The sequence below is a fragment of the Spea bombifrons genome, chromosome 4 (genome assembly GCF_027358695.1).
Source record: "Spea bombifrons isolate aSpeBom1 chromosome 4, aSpeBom1.2.pri, whole genome shotgun sequence".
NCBI lineage: Eukaryota > Metazoa > Chordata > Amphibia > Anura > Pelobatidae > Spea > Spea bombifrons.
Genome location: NC_071090.1, coordinates 68,612,419 through 68,636,061, shown reverse-complemented (window position 1 = coordinate 68,636,061; position 23,643 = coordinate 68,612,419). Strand labels below are relative to the sequence as shown.

General features: G+C 35.1%; 1 protein-coding gene across 1 annotated transcript in view; it reads left to right on the top strand.

Moving 5' to 3' along the window:
• PLXNA4 (plexin A4) overlaps window positions 1–12,785 on the top strand; it is a 313,936-nt gene extending 301,151 nt beyond the window's left edge. Inside the window, exons 29-32 of the mRNA XM_053462914.1 lie at window positions 1,874–2,043; window positions 4,854–5,066; window positions 8,389–8,539; window positions 12,122–12,785. Coding sequence (XP_053318889.1) covers window positions 1,874–2,043; window positions 4,854–5,066; window positions 8,389–8,539; window positions 12,122–12,217 — 630 coding nt within the window. The 3' untranslated portion in view covers window positions 12,218–12,785. The remainder of the gene's footprint in view (window positions 1–1,873; window positions 2,044–4,853; window positions 5,067–8,388; window positions 8,540–12,121) is intronic.
• Window positions 12,786–23,643: the final 10,858 nt, after the last annotated feature.

Here is a 23,643-nt window from a genome sequence, read left to right as displayed (position 1 = left end):
GCAAGAATTCATTCATGGAGAATGATTGTTTGACGGGTTTATAACTTACATCTGTTGACTTCCTATTTCTTGAATGCCGGAGACTTCATTTCAACCACACCCCTCAAATTATTTTATCTCTGTCACTCGCACAGGATTGAAATTTGCTGACATACTTCAAAGGAGGTAGTAGCTTCGCCAACATTTTATTACTTTTTTTAATCTAAAGTTCTCTTGCAATGTCGCTGAATTTTAAAAAGTAAGTCATAACATATTGCATAACCAGTTTGCGGAGTAAACACAGTGTCAGAGTCTTTTTTTTTCATAATTGTTAGCTCTTGGTATCAGACTCAGGATCTTTTCTAGTTGATGGCTCTCAACTTGGACAACTTGGACAACCTGAAGCTCAGTGTTTCTCCTTGCTTTGGTGATAGAAAAAACCCAAAACATTAAAACATAGAACAATAGAGAGGTATATGAACATGAAATTAGAAAATGAATGGTGGATTTTGATTAAAATGTATATAGAAAAAGTGATTATAGTGGTTTGACCATCATAGCATCCAACAGAATGGTCATGCTGACTGGATTATTTTGTTAGGTGACTATATTCCAAATATTGCCCCAGAACCACTAATACAAAACCATGTTATATCATGACGTTTAGAACATATTTTATCCTCATTCATTCTCATACTGGCCAGGCAGGACCATTATTCATTCAGTGAATGCTTTTCAAGTTACTGTTTCCTTAAAAAAAGTACATTCAACCCAAGAAGCTGCAGAGAACAGATATTTCCTTACAATTTACTTGAAGGTATGCAAAGGGGATTCACAAGATGCAGGTGTTTGAGTTTTGCAAGACATGGGAACATGAATATTCTAGCTCTCAAACAGAATCCAGATTTGATTAAATTTGTTCCGTAGCTGTTCTCAGAAATCAATTTATTTTATGAGGATGTAAATTATTTAACATTTTATTTAGTAGTAACTTTATTTTTAATTCCTATAATTCATATATTTATATGGTGTATATATATATATATATATATATATATATATATATATATATATATACATATACATATATATACACATGCTGTTGTTCACAAATTGTTTTGAAAGACAAGTGCACATTTGAATATAGCACATTTTATTCAACAATGCCATTATCATTGTGCTAGAAGTGATCATATTACTCAAGCCTAACATTGGTAGTAATACACATTGCGGACAGCTTTAATGTCTTATTACTGTTGTATTTACCAATGTTTCTGTGTGTGATAATATATTGTACATTTAAAAGGATAGAGGTCTGTTATAAGACAACCTGTTACGTTTGAGATATTTGTTTATTTTTTGTGGCAATGAACACATTATTATTATCATTACTATTATTATTATTATGTCAATTGCTGTAGATTGCACCATTATATATTACTTATTAGGAACTACTGCAGTCATCTGATCTGAGCTTGCCTATTTCCTTTTCTCTTCTAACATGTAAGCCACTAAGATCAATTTATTAACATTAAATGGGGGAAATTAGTGAGGATTAATAATCATACAAACAGGTACCTCCAGGCTAAAACTGAGATAGACATTTAAATTGTATGACTAGTTACTTATAATTCCCACAAGCCTTATAATAGATACTGGTGTCCAGGTACTTTACTTACAAATGATGCCAAAGTTAATGCTCCAAGTACAGCAAGAGTTTGGCAAAGTGACAGGTCTGATTACTCATGCAGTGGCCCTTTGATGCATGATGATGGCTTTGAATGTTCTCTGAGTCGTGAGGGAGCACTTGTACCAGAGCGATCTTATGTAATTGGGAAGACTAGATGGGACGAATGTTTTTTATCTGCTGACACTTTCTATGTTTCTGTTGCAGGGCACTTTGCAGAAGTTTGTGGATGACTTGTTTGAGACAATTTTTAGTACAGCGCACCGCGGTAGTGCACTTCCACTTGCTATCAAGTACATGTTTGACTTTCTAGACGAGCAAGCGGACAAACACAACATCCACGATCCTCATGTCCGACACACTTGGAAGAGTAACTGGTAAGTAGGACGTGTAGGCATAGTTAAATAATACCTAAATGCTGGCTGATTTGTTGTTGCTTACTTACAACGTACCTTAATATGTATTCTTCATCGGTGGGATATTTTATCATATACACATATTTAATGTACAGGGAGCATACAGTTTTATAGCATTTTGATGCTATAGGCTTTTTACCTAATAGCAAGGCTTATTTTTTTTTTTTTATTTCTTGCTTTAAATTTTTAAGTCACCATTTAAACCAGGAGGTATCCCTTGAATAATACAATCCACTGTCATTCAATTATTATGGCCATTATAATGCTACATTATCAATTCAGAGAACCTGAAGAAGGTAATTGTCGTCTCCTAAAAAAAAATGCATCTCATTGTTTCTTCTTGCAATGTTTTGAATAGTTTTATGAATATTTAGAATTTTATGAAGTATACAGGTCCAAAGGGCTGCTGCTTTTAGCAATTCATAATTGACTCGTAACATTGTCAGCTCATGTGATTGCATAATAACATGCATTATATATATCAGAAACAGTACAAGATATAAATTTAAAAATATGTTTTATAAACACATTTAAAATACACTCACAAGGGTAGTGGCATTTCATATAATATCATATGAAATCCAAACAAGCATGTAAAAGCAGAAAACAACTTCTATGTAGCCCCCAGCTGGGGCTCTCCCCCTCCTCTAATTATGGCTGTGGTGTCCCTGGATGGTATGTGCAGCGTTGCTCCAATATTAGAACATAACATGAAAATGAAAAGCAGTTCTAAGACAATCCGAGATGAATACCTGTAGCCCCAAAGCAGCAACCAAATATCTCCACATCAGCCAAATGGGTTGCATGTGACATAGCCAGAGAATAAATGATGGAATATAATGTATCATGTGCTATGTCTGCCTTCCTCAGGGACTATTAACTAACCAAATGATACAATTAGAATATTCTGCCTGCTATTGGAGCTGCATGACCACTACACATATCATCCAGGGACACCACAGCCATACACAGAAGCTGTTTTCTGCTTTTACTTGCTTATTTGCATTTTATATATTTAAAATAGCATTACACTTGTGGGTGTATTTAAAATATGTTTATTAAACATTATATTTTTTACTTGATATGCTGCACTGTTTGTATATATTTTTTTATTTTTTGTATATGCCTTTCTGATATATACTTTTGTGGGGTATCTCGGAAGAAGAGGCTGACCCTTTGGATAACAATCCAAAACAGGGGGAGTATCGTTTAGATTGTTTTCTTTTGTTTTTCTGTATTTATATAATATTTTGGTTCTATACAAATGTACACTTTCTAAATACGACAATTATTTTAGCAAAATCTCCCTGTTACTCTAATTGTGCACCTGCTGTAACTGGCACATACTTCTTTCCTCTTGTTTTAAAATAGACGTAAATCCTCTTTGAGCTTACTTGAGCCCTAAATGAGTGGGTTCCAAAGAAGGATACTGCTTAATTGTAACCTGTTTTGGTATAGCCTTTTTATTTTTGTGCAGACAATGGTTTAGATATTATCTACAGTAATGCCATAATTGATGCATTATTAATTATTGGATACTGTTTAGAATAGTACATAGAGACACAGTTTCAGACTTGACTGGAAAATGAAAAGTATTTACCTCTGTAAATAAAGTTTCAATGAACCCAGTATGGCAATCTCATTTATGATGAGGTCTATAAGATGTTATTACTTTAATCTGATTGCAAGGAGATCATTTCTTAATTTCCTCCACCCCTCCCCTTTCTGCCCCTTTAAATAAACCCCCTGCTCATTTAGCCTGAGTGGCTGCAATCATTTTGAGATTAAAAGTGCTGATAATGCTAATAATATGCTAATGGTTCATTAGTCAGGCACTTATTGGTGCCCAGGCTATGAGCATGTCACAGTTATGTGCAGATCTAGTTTCTATGTCACAGAGGGGAGGAAGAATCTCACAGTCCCCTTATTCTTCTGCGCTCTAAACACAATCATGACCTTTTTTACTAATTGCTAATTACTACTAAACATTACCATACTAACATAAAGTTGGCTGGTTAGATCAGTTGCAGAGTTCAAAGTATGATTGCAACTCAAAATGTGTAATATTTATTAGCAGCCATGCAAAATGTTGAGTTAGGATGGTATTGTGTTGACTACCAATTGGCGCTAAGATACAGTATGATTTAGTGGTTACATGTCATATCAGATAACATTTAAAGCTAAAACAGAGATATACAGAACAAGGGACTCAAGGAAAATGTGTAGGATTGTTTTTTAACTGTCATATTAAGATAATGGCGCATCTAACCAATCACGATTATAGAAATGTTGTATAGATTAGATTGAAACCTTTTTCAGGAATTTACTATTTCACAGATAAATCAAACTCAAACCAATATGGCATAGATAACACTTGAGACAAACTTTGTGGATCTAAGAGGTTTATATTGTGGCTGGTACTATAAGTTTTGTTGGGTACCACTGGAGGTATAGTTAGAATCTTAATGATGAGGCTTTTTTCTTAAGTAATTATATTATTATAGCATTGAATTGACCAAATTCAATACTTTGTAATCAAAATCCTCTTCCATTATTTGTATTTTTCTATTTAAACATCAAATCAATGTTTATGCTCTTTTGTATTTTTAGTACACTCTAAAATTAAAATAAGTTACCTGGAGCAAAGACTGTATAGAAAATAAGCTTTTTTGAGACATGAATAATCAGAGTATGTTCCTGTATTCCTAGTGTGACCTAGTCTGTGAGCTATGAATAAGTGTTAACACTGATGCCTTTGTGCCTTTTGACAGCTTGCCGTTGAGATTCTGGGTTAACGTTATCAAAAATCCCCAGTTTGTCTTTGACATCCACAAGAATAGCATTACAGATGCCTGTCTTTCTGTGGTGGCTCAAACATTCATGGACTCATGTTCAACATCAGAGCATCGTTTGGGAAAAGATTCTCCTTCCAACAAACTTCTTTATGCCAAGGATATCCCCAGTTATAAAAACTGGGTAGAACGGTAAGTTATTGATGAAATTAGAATACATGATATTTGTTTATTTAAATTGAATACAGATATTCATAGTATGGTTTGAAACTTGTGAATATATTACTCTGCATTTTGTTTATATGGCACTAGCAGATTCTGTAGTGCTAATAGGGAAAATTAAAAATAACATTAACAACTTTAACACACATTAAGACAAAATGGTACAAATGGAGAAAATGGGCCTTATTCTGGGGTGCTTAAAATCTGTTATGGGGCCCTCCATGAGCACTGGATTTACTAGGTCATTGATGTTTCCTTATGCACAATGCCAGTCAGCAGCTGCAAAGGCAAATGAGATATTGGCATGTATAAAATGGGGCAAGTCAATGGTAAGACCTCACCTTTAATATGCGGTACAATTCTGGGCACCAGTCTTTAAAAAGGACATTATAGAACAAGAAAAAGTGAAAAGGAAGGCTAGAAATTGAATAAGGGGATTGGAAGACCTTAGTTATGAAGAGAGAGACTAAAAAGTTGCATTTATATACACCAGACAAACAGCTTGTTAGAGGGGATATTATAACATTGTATAAATATGTGCAGGGCCAATATAAAAAGCTCTCCAGTGACCTGTTCATTAATAGACATGTACAAAGAACAAGAGGTCACCCCCTGAGACCGGAACAGCTAATATTTCATAGACAATAAAGCAAGAGATTCCCAACAGTAAGGACAATAAACGTATGGAATTCACTACCAACAGAGGTGGTGCTATTTAACACAATAGATGCCTTCAAAAGGGGTCTGGATTTTTATTTTGGAAAGCATAACATACAGGGCTATAAATAGTAGAATAAATAAGGATAGGTGCAACTTGATGGGCATAGTTATTTGCAACCTAAATTACGATGTTGCTATGTTGTTGATGATAAACCTTTTTAAGGAGAAAATATTAATACGTCAAAATGAGGCCAAATATTAAATTTCAATAATTATGTATTGGCATTGAACAATAATGCTGCTTATGTTCCTAATGCTACTTGTACTTATAGTTTTAATTTATGATGAGCTCCAGCTTTAAAGTAGTGAAATTACTAAAACAAGGATTGTCAATTTTGTAATGACCAAAACTGTAAGGCTAGTATGTTAGGGTGTAAGGTTACTGAAAATAGTTTGTCTGTTTAATGGATCCAGTGTATCAGTCTGGAAGCAATTCATACAAGCTTTTATGCTCAAGGGCCAATGCACACAGAACAACTTAGATTATGCCTCATGCACAGATGTGGCAAACTACTGGAGTGATGCAGCGTTAGTTATCCACCTTGCCTCAAGTCCCCAATCCATTTGTTAATGCAGGCTGCATCCACTAAAGTGTTTAGCAGATTCTGTTAACACACTCCAGTGGGTGCACTGCTATTCGTTACATCCTTAAGTTGCTATAAATTGGTCCCTTGGTGATATTTGAAAGGTACCCAGTAGCCAAACAGAAGAATTCTGTACAACACACTGTTTTAGAGAACCAAGAAATCACAGTACATCGAAGCCAGAAAGAAAATATTGTTCTTACTGATGTAGGATCCACCTTCAAATGACAGTAAAGGAGCAGTGAGCTCCTTTCCCCTGGATACAAATAAAGCTTATGACAGGGGCTTGGTAGGCGGAAAGGAACGGAGCGAGAACCAAAAAGTGCATATGAAGGCACTTCTTTGTATAGTTGAAATATCCTTAGTGTTTGGCCTTTATTAACCCCTTAAGGACAATCGGTGGCCCCTAAACCCATTGAAAACAATGCATTTTGAGCCCGTACATGTACTGGCTTTGTCATTAAGGGGTTAAGGCTAAACTTGAGTGAAAAATAGAAATCCCTAAAACATACACTATACTCTCTCCTCTAGCAAACAAATGGTTACTTGTCACTTTGATATTAAGGCGGTATTAAAAAGGTTGGTAGACCTTACTACATGTAGTTCGAGTTCGTAAATTAATAGGCTTAATCCGATTTGGTAGTAGCAAAATCAGCTTTCTTTGAGCCTAGTAAATTAACCTTTTCTTTATATTATCCTTTTAGATGAACTAATTATAAGGGGAAATTATAATTCCTTTCCCTTCAGAGTTTTTTTTTTTTGTACTAGTGCTTAGCTTAGTTGAATTGCTGTTTTGTGATCAAGTTATTAAACCAGGACAAAACTGGTGTTGGCAATAGTACAAGAAATCCCTTGTCTATAACCAGCAAAACAAAATTGTTCATTCTATCAAATCTACTTACCTGTGCTCCAAATATATAGTACAACGACTGTCCCAAAGCCCAAAGGTTGGGTGTCACATATGACAAATTGGTCGTTCTTTAGATAATTACTAATATAATTATCCTCACTGAATCAGACTGTTAGTTTTTATTATATAACATGTCAACGTCCAATTTTTATAGCTCCCGACATGTCTCGAAACTCACCAGGTGCCACTGCGATGTTTATAGGACACCTGTCAGCTATTTTAGTCTATCAGAGTTTTGCTCCTAATTATAAAATCATGCATCATGTTATAAACTTCTTTGCTGAACGGGATGTCAGTATGAAGAAATTAAATATGTAAATGATTGAGTCTAATTAACTAGTTGACAGCAGTGCACAGATGTGGATGGCAATGACTGATTGCCTTTCTCATCCTATGTCCGCTCAAACTGGAATTACACAAGGGATGAAGGACATGGAGAATACAAGAACCCATAATGACTAAGAAGAAGTGACAGTCTGTTAGTGCACTGCAATATAGATGTGGTTTCATTATTCCCTTTATTGGATATGTTTCTGTAATAGCATTTTCAGAATTCAGGCGCATGCAAATTAGCCTTTAGCTATTGGAGTTAGACATCTCTTACCCATGCCCTGTAGAACTCTAGTCCATGGGAGCTAAACGCCCTATGAAATGGGTGGTAGCCAATCACAAGTAAATCTGAACACTGATGTTTTGCTAGTATACGTGTGATTGGCTGAGATTGCAATTTGCATGCAAAATACATTGAATTTGCATGCAAAAAGCAAAATGGACTCCATCATAAATTAAAAATAATGAGTGCATCAACTTGTAGATGGATTTTTTTCTCGCTACCTGCCCTTTTGCACCTTGTGGAAATGACAGCCATACTTCATAATAGGTAGCTCTTACAATAACTCTTACTCTAAAGCACTGTTACTCACTGACCATTAAAATGTCTGTAAAAGAATATTTATATTTCTAGAAAAGAATGGCCATTCTCAAAAGGGTTGAATATACAAATGCTGTTTTTACCTGATCTCCCAGAGGTTCCATAGTGTATTAATCTATATGCTAATATTTTCCTTTTCTTTTTCAGGTACTATTCTGACATTGCCAAAATGCCAGCTATAAGTGACCAAGACATGAATGCTTATTTGGCAGAGCAATCTCGTATGCACATGAATGAGTTTAACACGATGAGTGCACTCTCTGAGATTTACTCATATGTTGGGAAATATAGTGAAGAGGTGAGATTCCTTATAACCATATATCCTTCATCTGGTTGTAATTTATATACATGTTCAGAGCTGGTGTTGGCCAATATTCCCCATTGGTACCATATTTATTATTTTTTTGTATTTTATATCCATATCCTGGCTCCTAAAACCATCAAGTATCTCCTAACTCTCCATATATTTGGCTCCAGTGTCAGTAAAACTAGTTATTTTACTATATATATATATATATATATATATATATATATATATATATATATCTATGTGGCTCTGTCTACAAACGTTTTTCATTCCCCATGTTTTGCTCAGATCACTTTTTGGCAGTTGTGTGCATTTATAGCAACTTTTGGTTCTGGGGCTATATCGGATACAAATCCTTTTTTTCAAATAGAAATACTATGTCCCCAAAGCTTTTTCATTAATGAAAATAACCCCATTCTGTACTGTTTAATATATTTGAAATAATGAGCGTTGCGATTATACGTCATACTGGCCAGCAAATTAATGGGAATTATGTTCAATTGTGCCTGAGTTTTCCATAATGCAGTGTGCTACTTGAGAAGACTATATAATGGATACTAATTCTAATCTGTATTGCCACATTGCTCTGGTGATAAATGGCAGCCAGTGTTTTCCATTGTATATATTTTAATTGAGTTTTCCAACTGTGAAGTAGCTTTGTCATACCTAACTGTGGCAAAAGGTGTATATTTTTATTCAAACAGGTAATTATATGATATAATGTGCAGTTTTGGCTCCTCAGGCTGCCACGGAGACAGATTAAAACTAATATAAAATACTTTTTCCATGTCAAATGTATCAAAAGCACCAGAGCCTGGTCAAGCTGAAGTTTAGGATGCCTATCATATGCACATGTTTATCAACACTAAGACTGCAGAAACTTATACTTATATCATTAATGTATGGTTTTACTTTTTTCCATGCAGCTCAGTCTGTAAAAGTAGCAACACTTTTGCCAAGTGCCTGATGAATCTAATTCTTCACATATGGCATCTTATTTTCATCGGGAAAAATGGCTATATTTAGAAGGACTATCTGACCCAATCTTTCTTTTACTGCAAAGTATTCTGGGTTTTTATTTTACAGTTAGGGGTGGATGCTTATAAAGAACATTAGTTAATTGATGCGAGGGTGTAGGATTACTCAATAGCCAGAACTAATGACCATAATAAGAAGCATTCTCGTCTTCTGGTCTTATCCAACTTTAACCACTGAACTGGAGAAGGTGAAGTGAAAGAACATTGTAAAGTGTGTTACTGGTATATAATATATTTGGAATCTTATCCAACTCTAACCACTCAACTGGAGAAGGTGAAGTGAAAGAGCACTGTAAATTGTGGGCATTACTGGTATATGATGTATTTGAAAATTGGAGAAAGAGACACAATTTGCTAAGTAATGCCAACTCTGTGATGAGCAAAGCGTGTGAGACTGACACAAAACATCTGGGGAGTCAAAACAATATCAACAGAAAAATTAACAAAACATATGGACCCTGTTCAGAAGTATGTTTCATTGATACATAGTAATACGACGACATGCTAAAAATAACGCATATTGGATCCTTTATGATAATGGCTCTCTGGATACACAATGATTCATATGGCGTACTCATTTCTTGTACAAGCGGCAAAGTCAAACCTAGCTGGAGAGTTCTAATCCCAAAGCGTTAATGGTTTTTTTCCCTGCTTTATGGCAGGATACATCTCATTGCACAGCACAACTCATTGTGCTAACCATCTCAAATCTAGCAGGAAATTCTTCATTCTAATTAAAATTGTACTTAATTATTGGCTGAGGGAAATTAATTGGCTCCTTCAGCACAGTGATACCACTTTGCCAGCTCAGCCGCAGAGAGGAGCAGTTAAAAAAAAAAGAGAGAGAATGCAGTATTTTGGAGGTGACCCTTTTATTTTTAAAGTAATGCCTTTGTGTGATTTTTGCTTATGTCAATTAGGGCACCTATGCCCTAACATATTAGTATTAGTGAAGTAATTTGGTTGAGTGTTGGTGTACATCAGTAGTGTCTCTCTAGGATCTATGACAGGATGGGTTTGTATAATTGGTTAGAGTAACAGCTAAATTGCATAGAAATATATAATTAGATGGCAGATAAGAACCAATCAGCCCATCTATTCTGCCTATTTTTTCCTGATGGAGGGCTAAGATCTTAATAAGTCCTAGGTCTTGTCATAGATTCAGGTTTGCTTTAAGCCTATCCCATGCAAGATTAAAATCTGTCAGTGTCACTGTATTAGCCTCAACCATTGCTGATGCAGACAACTGTTAGGATTCTGTAATATGTAAAACAACAAAAGAAAGTAAGTTTGCAAGATAAATACCCTTTTCCATATTTACGCATAGATTGAGATAGGAGACTCTGGTTTTCGCATGGCTAATTGTAGTATAGCATCTACTAGTGATAGATGGCTGTTTCCGTTCCTGTGATTGCATGATTGAGCCCCATACTGCTAAAAGACATGTTTTCTGCAGGCCTGGATCACATTATGGGCCAAGATGCCTTCATTTCACTCATACAATTTTTTCTATACTGGACCAGTCTGATTGAATATTTTTATGATTGCCTATTATAAAGAGTTATTATTTGAAGACTCTCAAGTTGAACTCATTTAAAGAGTTCATTGGTATATTTATGTAGAGTATATTGATAATGAGTTACATAAAATCGCATAAAACCATATAAATTTGCCTGTTATCTGTCTTTAAAACCATTCCTCATTGAAAGCTTTTTTTTTGAGAAATAATTGCAAATTTAAGCTAAACCTCTCTCCCCAAGACTCATGTTTTATATTTAACCCTATGGGAGCCCCAGGAATAGGCAATGTTCATTTACATAGTACAAAATGCAAAGCAATTCTAACCATTCACCGATTTATAAAATGCTCAGTGCATCGTTTTAAATATTCATGAGTGAATTTCAAATCATTGCTACGTTTTTGCAGTTGGCAATCCTAATTATATCAGTAATAACCATTATGATGTCTTTTAAGAAATCTAATTAAAAATAACGCTACAAATAATATCTATTTTTTCTTGGCAGACTCATGTTTTGTAAAAGATACAATGACCACATGATCCGAGTGACAGTCTTAATAACATAGGCCAGTTCTTAAAATGTTCACAAAGGCAATGAAAGCCACATATGGTGGGAATTATAGTGTAGTTACAATGAATCTATGTAAAACACAAATCACGTAATTAAACAGAACTGGTGAGCTTGTAAGGCAAATATTTCTTTGTACAATCTTTACAAATACATCACAGTTCAATGGAATATGTTTTTCATTCATGAAGTATTTATTTTGTAACATATTCATCAATGCTTCTAAATATTCTTAGGCATTTGCCCCTATATTTTCACTTTGTTTTGTGTTTCAGAAGCATTGAAAAGCCTGGGCATAGGGTGGTAGAATAACTTGTTGAAATATTTACACCTAGTAATAATTTAACTTGCATTTGATTACATTACCAGTTTTGCAGTTTACCAATTTTTATGGACGTTATGAAACTTAATTTACTATGTACAAATGCTTTTCTGTTTACTTTTTCCAGATTTTAACAGCTCTGGATCAAGATGACCAGGCAGGAAAACAAAAACTTGCCTACAAACTAGAACAAGTCATTGCCCTGATGAGTATAGACAGCTGAAAAATGTCCTTCCAGGTTACCCTGGAAGGGATAAACCAAGCCGTGCCTCAGTCGAGATCGTCATATTTACCAAGTGCAAGTTTTCGTTGGCTGGATGCAGGGTCTTCTGTTCTGCTTCCTTTTCTTCTGTGAACCCCATGGATACATTAGAATGTCCAGTGGATTAAAGGAGAACATTCAGTGAGGCTGACTTTGGAATACAAAGACATTCTGGTTAAGACCTTTTCTTACACATAAACATTTAAATAATCAGTATCGGTATGGGAAACTAGAAAGTCTTATCTGCTGTGCTGCTTGTAATGTCTTTCCTTGCCATGACTTGGTACGGATGGAACACAAACCCAGTATTAATGTATTGTAACTATTGACGGAAAAAGGAACCCACAAACCTTCTTTGGCAGAACAAGAAAATTTCAATATCCTGAAATATGACTTTTAATCCGTCCTTAATGGAAAGGAATTCATTAACGTTCTGCATGAAAAAAAACCATATACATTTCCTTACTCAATCTCTCAGAGGCAGTTGGAAGTACAATATTTTAATTTGATTTATTTTTCTATTAATTTTTTTTTTTTTCCCCTTGGAAATTTTGACACTGATATATTTAGTAGTGTGTCTTGTTCTCCGTGAGTTATATTAACGTCTGTTTTCTTGTTCATACAAAGCTATTGGATAACTGAAAAATATAGAGGTTATCTAAAGAAGTAACATCCAACAATGATTGGGTTGCAAGTAAATATTAATGATGTATTTAGGTCAGCCTTTCAGAATCTATTTGCTCAGTTGATTACAACTGTTTAGTAAACGGCTTCATGTGATCTAGAACAAGCTCTTTATTTCTGCAGAATGCTTCGATCATAAATTTGGATTTAAATCCACTACTTTTTGATCCTGTAATTGTAGGGTCGTGGGTATAGGGATGCCTAGAATTTCTGATATTATTGGAATAGATACTTTACCCTGTTCATTTTTGATACAGACAAAAAAAAATTACATTCGCTGTATAAACTTTGATTTTGCACATAAAGTACAATTTTTTTCAAGGGTTTTTTCAGGATATATGCACATTATGGAGAGTTTAAAAAATACAACAGAAAAGCAAATCATTTTGTGGCCAAATTGGGTTTGGAAATCCCTATTAGCTTTATTAAAGCAATTTTAAAAGGATTACATATGTTCTAAATGCTCGAAGCATATAAGTCCATAACTTGTTTTTGTAACTGCCATATGGAATAAGGAGCACAAAAAACAATCAAGCAAAAAAAAAAAAGTCTCAGCACAATTTTTATCCTGCATTACGGATGGGGGATTATCTTTTTTGAGAACAAACTGGCATGGGTGACTAAGAGTTAATCTTTTTTAAAATTCTAATATTTTAAGTGGTCAGCTGTATTCTGGGGACAAAAATAAAACGTGAAAATCTTCTATCATTTTAAGCATCTAGCAGTATGGAAATTATGATTTTACTAATTAGAAAAAAGCCTTCTAATTTGATTTGGTTATAAGGGATAATTGCCCTTTTTTGGTAGGAAAAAATATCTGTAAAACATTTTTGTGTTTAAAAACACTTGGCACAAGTTAGGAACCACTATATAACAAACACAGGGCCATATTTTTTTGGTTTGTTTTGTTCCTTTTTTTAGGATACTATTATGCGTTTGTTTTTTCTCCAGAGCATTTAAAACCCTACGCACCTTATTTGAATGTTTTTCTTCTGGCTACTAATGAACAATAAAAATATTCAAAGAACTGCAGTAAATCAAAATGGTTGTAGTGAAATGCAGGTGACCAGAATTATTTTGTTTATGGTTTTGTATGTTACATTTTTCCCAAAACTTTTCCCAGGACTTAACTTCCCCAAATCTGGAGTGCTAAAAAAAAACAAAAACAAAGAAAAAATGTAAATGAAAAATATATAAAATAAAAAACTACATATATCAAATTCTCATATCTGTGTGAACCACTGTGAGCTTCGAAGCCGCCTGTCTGACTTTTTTTCTCCTGTAACTCTTCTCTTTGCCTTGAAATATGCCAGAATTGTGCTGTGAATGTGTAGGGGTTCTTCCCTTCCAGAGGTATACCTTGGCTTTTAGTTAATAATTATTGAAAATAGCGCATGTTAAATCCAAGAGAATCTAAAGCCTTGCTGATGACGTGGATGTGGTTTTCATTTATTCATTTTTAAACATTTTCTTTCCTACTTTTTGGGTGTTTTTTTTATTTTTTTATTTTATCTGCCTAAAAACATTGACAGTGATTTGTCATGTGACTATAATCTATGTTAAGGTGGAAACTTTATCAAACACTGTCATATGGAATGACTTGTTAGTAGGAAATACTGTTTCATGGGTCTTGTTCCATAAATTAATTGTATAGACTGGCTATGCCAATACAGTTACAACTACAGTTACAAAGGTTGAGGTCCCGGATATAAGTTGCAATCTAAACAATTCAAATACGAGCATTTGTTCTCTGGAACCTTTGAAAAGTCTTTATCCCATTGTTGTATCCCCACCATTAGGGACCATTGAAACCTATTGTACAAAAAAAAAGGTATATACCAATCTTCTTCAACTGGGAAAATATTTTAGAAAACAAAAGTCACCAAATGGGTTTATCTAGCAACGTTTATCAAAATAATTTAGCTTGCAACGAATGCAAACATATAAAGTTCTAATTTTAGCAATCTATATGGATATACAAACATTAATATAAATTCATTCTCCAGTGGGTGGGGTGTCGGTACCCATCACAGCAGCTATAGAATTCCTTTATACATACCCTGTAGCTACCTACCCTTAAAAAACTGACTACATAGGTACAAGAGAAGACATCTGTGTGATGAAGGTGATGAGTTTTTTAAGGTTTTTTTTTATGCCAGAGTTATGGAAGAATATAGGTATCCCTAGCTCTAAATAGAATGCTAGAACATTTGGTGGACATTAATGCTGCATTAAAACTGAAGCACACCTTATAATTTTAACGGTACCATATGTTTTTACGTGTGAGGAACAATAGTAATAACTAGCACTTTCTACATCTGGAGCCTTTTGAGGTCCATCAGACTGTTCTTATTGTTCCTTAAACCTAATAAAAACACTAGTCTTCTTTAATCAGTGTCTCCCATATACATGCAGATACCACGAAAATTATAAAAATATTAGTTAGGTGACCCAGGTTGTATTAAAATCTCAAACAATTTCCATGTATTTTTATTATAACATTTCATTGAAAGTTTGAAAATAATGATTAAAGGGGCGGCTGTAAGGTAATTTTTATAAAGATTGCTTGACAAGTGAATATAACAATGTTTATTTAAAGAAAATATATAGACATATACTGTATCAAACAAAAATGATTTTACCAATGAGTAGATTATAAATTCTAAAAAAAAAAAATATGAAACCACTAATATTAGATAATTATATCTTAGGATCTTTAAAAAAAATCCAGAGGATAGCTGCTGCAGTATGAATGCTTATTTGTTTTTCATGTGCCATATGCAAGACCACTTTAGTTAATAAAGGATTTATGGATAATGCCATAAAGGTATATTAAGAGCCTACGTAGCCAGGGCACGGGTGCCTTTCATAAAACCGTGGGCAAGCCCAGCATTTATAAATACCGGCGTATTAAGAAATTGCAGAGTATAATGTGCACTACTGTACCAGATTTATTTTCACACTAGCATGATGTCCCCTTGAAATGCTGGAAGGAGATGTATATTTAATGAAGAGGAACTTGAAATAATTTTATTGTTGTGACCTCGTGCTTGCATAAATTGTTTCATACATAAGTAGTTAGAAACAGCGACGTATTTTGGCCTAGGTCCACTAGCCGCATAACGGGGGGCATATAGCCCTAGCATTCCAACCCTCCAGAGGGCGTTTGTAACTGGCCCATAAATGTGCTGTGGAAGACTGCACCTAGCCAGCACATCCTCCATAGTGAAATTACTTTGAGCTTTGCATACAGTGCATATGGATATGTCTTGTGTGCAGCATAGTGGACAGGAGCCACTGGCAGTGGCTGGGGCACTGCCCTGGGTCAAGCATAGGACAAAAGCCCAGCCAATATAGATAGATAGATAGATAGATAGATAGATAGATAGATAGATAGATAGATAGATAGATAGATAGATAGATAGATACCAAATTATATCATGTAGGAGCACTCTCAGATTATAAGTACAATGCAGGTATACAGTGGACCAGTGTTTCAGCTTCAAGACGGTTCTGTAATGGAATTACAGACTTTATCCACCATACTTGCATTGTTTCACAAGAAAAGCCATATATGAATTAATAGTATCATTTTATTTGATTTAAATCAAACAAGTTAATCAGATTGTACCTAGGGATACATGTCATTTTATAGATTCTTAAATGTATGCTGAATTCAGCTTTCAGAATGTACATACTGCCAAAATATAAAAGGAATTGGATGAATTAAGTGTTCAAGTGTTAATAGAACAATTTATTAAATGGAAAGCAAAGATGTACATGACTAAAATAACAAGGCACCAACCAGTTGGACATATGGACAGCTACCTAAACAGACTTTTTTTGTGTGGTGATTTCTTCATTAATTGTCAAAGCCTAAATCAACTTTGGAGTACAGTGAACATAGTAAAGTAAAAAACAAAAAACAAAAACAATTTGTGTTTCAGTCAAATTAAGACTTGTGTGGGGTAGTGTGTCTTTTGTAAATTAGAAAGTTAAATACCAGCATTCTAATTCCCAAAAAACGCACAACCAGGTAGTTTTGGACTTTATGGTAGCATATACTGTTGGCTTTCTGTAATGTACCCAGTCCTTACAACTGTGTACAAAACTAGCAGGTCATGTGCTAGCTTTATATTCTTTTTTTATTATTATTTTTTAAGATACTGCTAGGATACTGTCAGGAAGAATGTTAGAGGTTATTTTATTTATGTATCTTCCATCATATTAAAATTAATACTGTTCCTGGTCACACAGGCATTTTGCTTATTGGTTATATTTTTGTATATATAGTTTTTTTTTATAGCCATGACCATGTAATGCCCATTCAGAAAATTCCATTGAATGAAACAGCAGTTTAACAATAAATTAATGTGATATAGTAAATTATTAATTCACTTAAAAACTTAAAAACACTTCCAAAAATGTCTTCCTATGAAAGTTAGGTTCAACCCTAGTCTATCTGCAGCTTTCCAGTAGTCTTGAAGAGCAGGGCCTAGTCAGGGCTGGAGGTAGAAAAGAAATACTAAAAACACAACAGCCATGCTATAGGCTGTACATGCTCCAGCTATCGGGAATATTATACTCTTAATAACTTGAAAAACAGAGTTTAAACAACTTCGATATTGTAAATGAATTCCATTGTATTAGCTGAGACAACACCACAAATCATTACAAAATAAATAGTCAGGTGGCACAGCAGTGGGTGAATGGGCAATATTCACCAACTATTCAGTAGGTATATAAGATGTCATTTGATGAATCTTACAAAGGTACCCATGGACTTTTATGCTATTGCACAGTTTCTATGCAAGTCCAAATTATTTTTTTTCCATGGCTAAGATGTATTCTTCAGCACAGGAACCCCATTGGTTTCTGTAGGCCACAGTGGTTTTGATAAAGCTTCCACCAATAATATCCATATCCTTTAGAGTCCAGTGTTACTGCAAGCCTCAAAGAGATGGTAAAAAAAATATTGCATAATAGAATGGAGGTTTTTACTATCCTAGATATTATATTTAAATTGGAAAATAAATAAGAGTTGTAACTTGGTAAAGGCAAGCTTCTGTACGTTTGTTATAATTAATTGTATACCTGTGTATGTAAATATAATGCATTCCTATTTTGCAGTCCAAAAAACAAAACTATTTGTAATATAGAATAAAGTTTATTAAAAAAATGGCATTGTGTTTCTGATGTGTATTTATTTATGAGGTAATTTAAGAAAACTCTTGGGGTATTCAACAAAAAAAATGTTCTTCAGAAATGAAGGTGCTGTGAAGAAACATAGGCACAAAACACACTTCTGCTCCAATCCATATATAAAAGGGTAAACATAGTGTGCATGTTAGTCAAAAATACACATCTCACAATACATCGAATTCAGCGAAAACCAAGAGAGTATTAAACCGAAGACAAAAGATTGTATTAGCTGAAGAAACACCACAAACCAAAGTAGTCAGGTGGCACAGCACTGGGGTGAATGGGCAATATTCACCAATTATACACCACATAAACCTGTGATCTTCTTTAAGTGATTAACATCACCATTTATAACCCCCCTATAGAAACATTGCTTTTATATGACTAACAACAAAACATTGAGACCCACACATAATCTACTTCCAACGAACCTTCAGCATTCAACCTCCCTCCCAACATTCAAGAAACATCTCAAAACCCACTTCTTCAGAGAAGCCGCACCACCTTATCGGTATGTATCTGTTTGTCTTAGTCAGTCAATTCTCATCTTGTCATACCCCTTGAATATATGTATTGTATTAAGTGCTGCGTAAATTGTTGGCGCTATATAAATAAAAGATAATAATAATAATAATAATTTGGTATATTCATTAAAAGTCTTGTGGTAAATTTGACCTGACTTAACAGTTTTGAATGAGGTGATGAAACCTAATGAAGTGAACCCCACTCAGGGGTGAGCTTGGTGGCCACTGGCTGGATATGCGCAGTTACAGTTAAGTTTAGCCAGAGAGTCTGTGGCCAGGAAAATCCAGCTGCATGCCGCAGCATCCTATTTGTTGTACCAGCCCTGTTGGCCAGTATGCCTCTTCCTAATTTTCTAAACAGGGCCTGCCCACCCATGGAGGGGCTACTCAGCAGGGACAAATAGCACAATGTTACGTGACCCTGTGTTAATATTGTGAGAGCTCACATAGTGCGGGCTGCAAGACTCTATTCAGGGTGAGTGATATTTTGTGTCTGTGTGATAGAGTAAGTGTGTGTGTTAGACTGCGTGTTTGTGTTTAAGTAGATGAGAGTTTTTGTGTGTGTTACTTCCTGATTAGTGGACCATATGGCTTTACAGAAGGTGTGAGTCCTCCCATGTCCAAACACCATAAGCTAACAGTCACTTTCTAACACTGTGCCCCCGCCTCATCATCCTTTATGGTTTAGAGTATAGACCAGAAAGGTACTTTTCCAAACATACATTTTGTACACTGTACACAGAAATACCTACTTTCCAACTTAATGCATGTGGACCTAATAAAAATCCACAAATTGTGTTATAGATGCAGTATATATTCCCCAGTATTTCTCAAAATTCTATAATGCTTATTATTATTATTATTATTATTATTATATTACAAAATAACTTAATAATGATTTAGACCAGCAGGAAATGCATTTTAAAGATGTGTAGCTCATTTAAGTGAAGATTTTGACAGTAAAAATGTTCCCTAATGTGCTTAAGCTTTTCACGACCCTCGTTTATCACGATAATACGGTATTCTAACTACAAATGCTGCTTTCTAGTTTACGCTGAGCTACAGCTTTTAAATTCTTGTTGATTTTTCCCTTTAAATAATAAACTACCATGGCAACTTGGGAACAGGAATAAACAGACAGAAGGAATTCTAAAATATCTGTGGAAGAGAGATTAATGCCAAGAAGAAAAAGTTCAGTGACAGGCTGACATTCAGAGATCACCGAGAGATCACAGGACTAATTTAAGGAAACACAAGTAACATCCTGTACATTGATGAAATCCAAAACCAACCAAATTATACATAATAGACAGAAATAAATTGTTCATTATAAAGGACATTTGTTGCATCATTTTTTGAAACTACTATATCCCCAAAAAACAACAGAAGAAGTGAATGCCAAATAATGTTATAACAGTGACAGTATTTAAGTCTTTTGGGGAGATGCAGATTAAACTAATAAACATTTGCTAGCATAATGTAACAATAACACTAAAATCTGTCTTCAGCTACTTTAAGACAAAACACCAGTTGACGCATGTTGAGGTTTATATGCAGAAATTGATTTTTTTTTTTAATTACAGTATGTGAATATATTTACATATTATTAGTGCTGGTTAAAAATAGTTTATGCTGGTTAAAAATAGTTTAAAGAAGTGAAAGGTTGTGAAAACCAGTATCAAACCGTATATAAAGTGAATAAAAAAATAGAAAAGGGGGATACTACCCTTCTTGGACCGGCTACACAGCTGCAACCCTGTTATACACTCTCCAGGTGTTGAAACTTTGCAAAAGAAACAATCCAACCAGGTGCGCTCGTGTTGACCGATAAAATAAAATGGTACAGAAAAGAAAAAAATGATAGTGTAGAGGTATAGACAGTAGTTCTGACTGATACGTTTGCTTTATGCACTCACAAGTGTACGTGATGTTTCAAAGTGAGGTTCTCTTTTAGGTCCGTGTGTCCCCTGGAGCATGTGGACAAAACACACAAAACCAAAAAAACATGGGATGGTATCGCTTAGGAAAGGAACACCGCAAGGTGATGGATGCACTTACTCTTATGTAGAAAGTGTTCAGCGTGTACTATTTCCAGATCTCTCCAGGGCCGTTCCTTCCTCGTGGGTGTCTGCAGTCCCGTGATGGTCTCAGTGGGTGTTTAGGAGCCACTATGAGTTAGTGTCCAACCAAATAGTTAAAAAAGAAAATTTATTTAGGGGCAGAGCCCTGTATATATTTCAGGTGAACTACAGGTACATGATTTCAAATAAATAAATAAATATTGCCTTAATAAATAGATAAATATTTAAAAATCCGTCCGTATGGTTCAAATTCCTTAAATATATATATATATATATATATATATATATATATATATATATATATATATATATATATATATATAAAATAAATAAATGAATAAAAACCAGTCTTGTTGTAACAATAAAGATACTGGAAAAAATCCTCTCTCTACGCGTTTCGCCTGCAAGGCTTCCTCAGACTCCTGAGGTCAACACGAGCGCACCTGGTTGGATTGTGTCTTTTAAAAATAGTTTAGAAAACTATTTTGAACCAGCACGTGAGCCAGGAAGATATCGGGTTATGTATGTTACATCACATGACCCCCGTGGTGAAACCGAGGCTGCCCACACAGTGTGCAAGCAGCAAGACAGAAGGTTACAGGAGAGGAGTGAGAGGTAAGCGGGTGCAGGCAGGAGAGGCTATGTATGTGACCATGAATGCATATGCATAAGTGTATGTGGGCATTGATGTCTATGTATAAGTGGGAATAAGCATTGGTGTCTATATATAAGTGTGTGTGAGTTTGAATGCGTTAGTGTGTTTTAACATGCAAGTGTGTGTGAGCATGTATGTATAAGTGGAGTGAGATGGAGTGTGTGTTAGCATGAGTATTGTTAGAAGGAGTGTGTGTGTTTGAATGAATGTGTCATTTGTGTAAGTGGGTTTACAAATGTGTGCCAGAGTGTATGTTGGGGGGGGCAAAGAAAGCAGAGACAAGTTGTTATGGGGCACTGACAAGCTGGGGCAAATATAGCACAGGCAGGCTGTTTGGGGGTTAGGATGGCCCTGATAAGCTGCTTGGGGACAAAAGCTTTCACAAGCTGTTTGGGGCAAAGGTGGAACTGTGGAACATGTTGCTAGGTGGCGATGACTGGTTGCCACACATAGTATGGTGTTATCTATATGAGTGAGTACATGTCTGAGAGTATGTGTAAGTGAGTATGTGGAAAAAACACTTTGGTTCTCATAAAATGTCTCCACTTCAGATATGGAGATCACCAGCTACAGGAGATGGTTTTGTATGCCCTGATAAACTGGGAATTTGCAAACCATGCATATATAAGTGTAACAAACTTGTATAGAAGACTAGAAAAATAAACATACTATTATGCAATGTACAGTTTTTTTGCACCCAGTGCAAACTATGTCTCTGTTGCTCTGCCCTGCATACACTTACTTACCAACAAAGTTGAGCGCAGTTTGCAGTTATGCAGTTTCCCTATATTGTAGGGCCCAGCCTGGTTAGGTTAATAAAACACTTAGATCAAATACAAGTATGAGAAGAATAAAAATGAAGAAACAAAACAAGGGTAGTTAAAGCTGTCCAGCAGAGTAGAAGATTTTGCAGCAGTGTGTCTTATGAACACCTGGGAGCAGGGGACTGGCAGGATAAAAATAACCTGAAAAGTGAACAGGCAAAGGGAAAACCAGGTAAATAAATATATGCATTGGAAGAGAAAGCAGGTGACTACATTATTAGTGGTATCAGCTGCATTGTCCTAGCGGCTATTGAAACAGACACAGGAATAATGAACCTGCCTGGAAAAGACTGTTGCCACTACCGCCCTCCAGTGGCAAGATGTTAGACTACAGGGCATACAGCTAAACAAACAGATAAATACAACAAACATTGCAAAATGATGTACAAAAATATGCTATGACAGCTGTACCAGAAACCAGTAGACTGATCTAGATGGAATTGGATGTCTTTTGGACACTTCTGTAATCCCATTGGACCAACTGATACCTAGGGATTGTGGTGCAAACTCTTTAAAGTGGTCTTATTACCATATTAGGAGCATTCATGGGCTGCTAGGACTTGGCAGGAGAATTACACTTTACAAATAATCCCCATATTCCACTGCATACAAAATGTATAATAAAAACACGAAAGTCACATAAGCATATACTACTGCCTACCATTTATCTTTGTAGTGTTCATTTCCTGGTACTGAAAAGGTTAAAGTCCCTTGATGAGCTGGGTTTGCTCACCATTATGTGACACATTTGCTGTGGTGGTTAGTTAGATTGATTGATCCAAGGCAATCAGTGATTTGAGATGTGTGATGTGCCTCTCAATTTTACAGCTAAAAGTCTCATTAAATTCCCTTTATGGAGTGACTGTTGCTTTAGGGGATTCTGCTTACTGAAGAGCCATCTACGGCATGCTTTTTAATAGCATTATCAGCCAATTTTTATGCTTTGCTTTTGTTTGTACTGATTACATATTTTAAAGGTCAACACCATCAATTGTATTGTGATGAAAAATCCTGATATAAGCAAACTAGTTCTTTTTTTATTAGCATTTGCTAAAATATAGCATTTGTTAATATAACTGCAAATAAGTTTGCAATATGAGTATAGTGAAACCGTTTCTCTGGGGTAAGGGATAAGAAACCAATGACCCAGGTTGCCCTAAGCTTCTGCTGATCCTTGAATGGGATCTTCTAGGGTTGAGGTAGGAGTTCCATTACCGTCAAATTTTGGAGGCGGTATAGCAGCTAATATATGAAGCAAAAAGAAATTTGTTAAATAATTAAAAAGAAAATAGACAAACCCCAGCTAAATAAGGACAGCGATGGCCTAAGACACCTATAAAAATAATAAGGTAACGGCATAAGCTGCCAAGAGCAGGTCCATCTTCTCCTTCTGTACCAGTCTGTCTTAACATTTCTT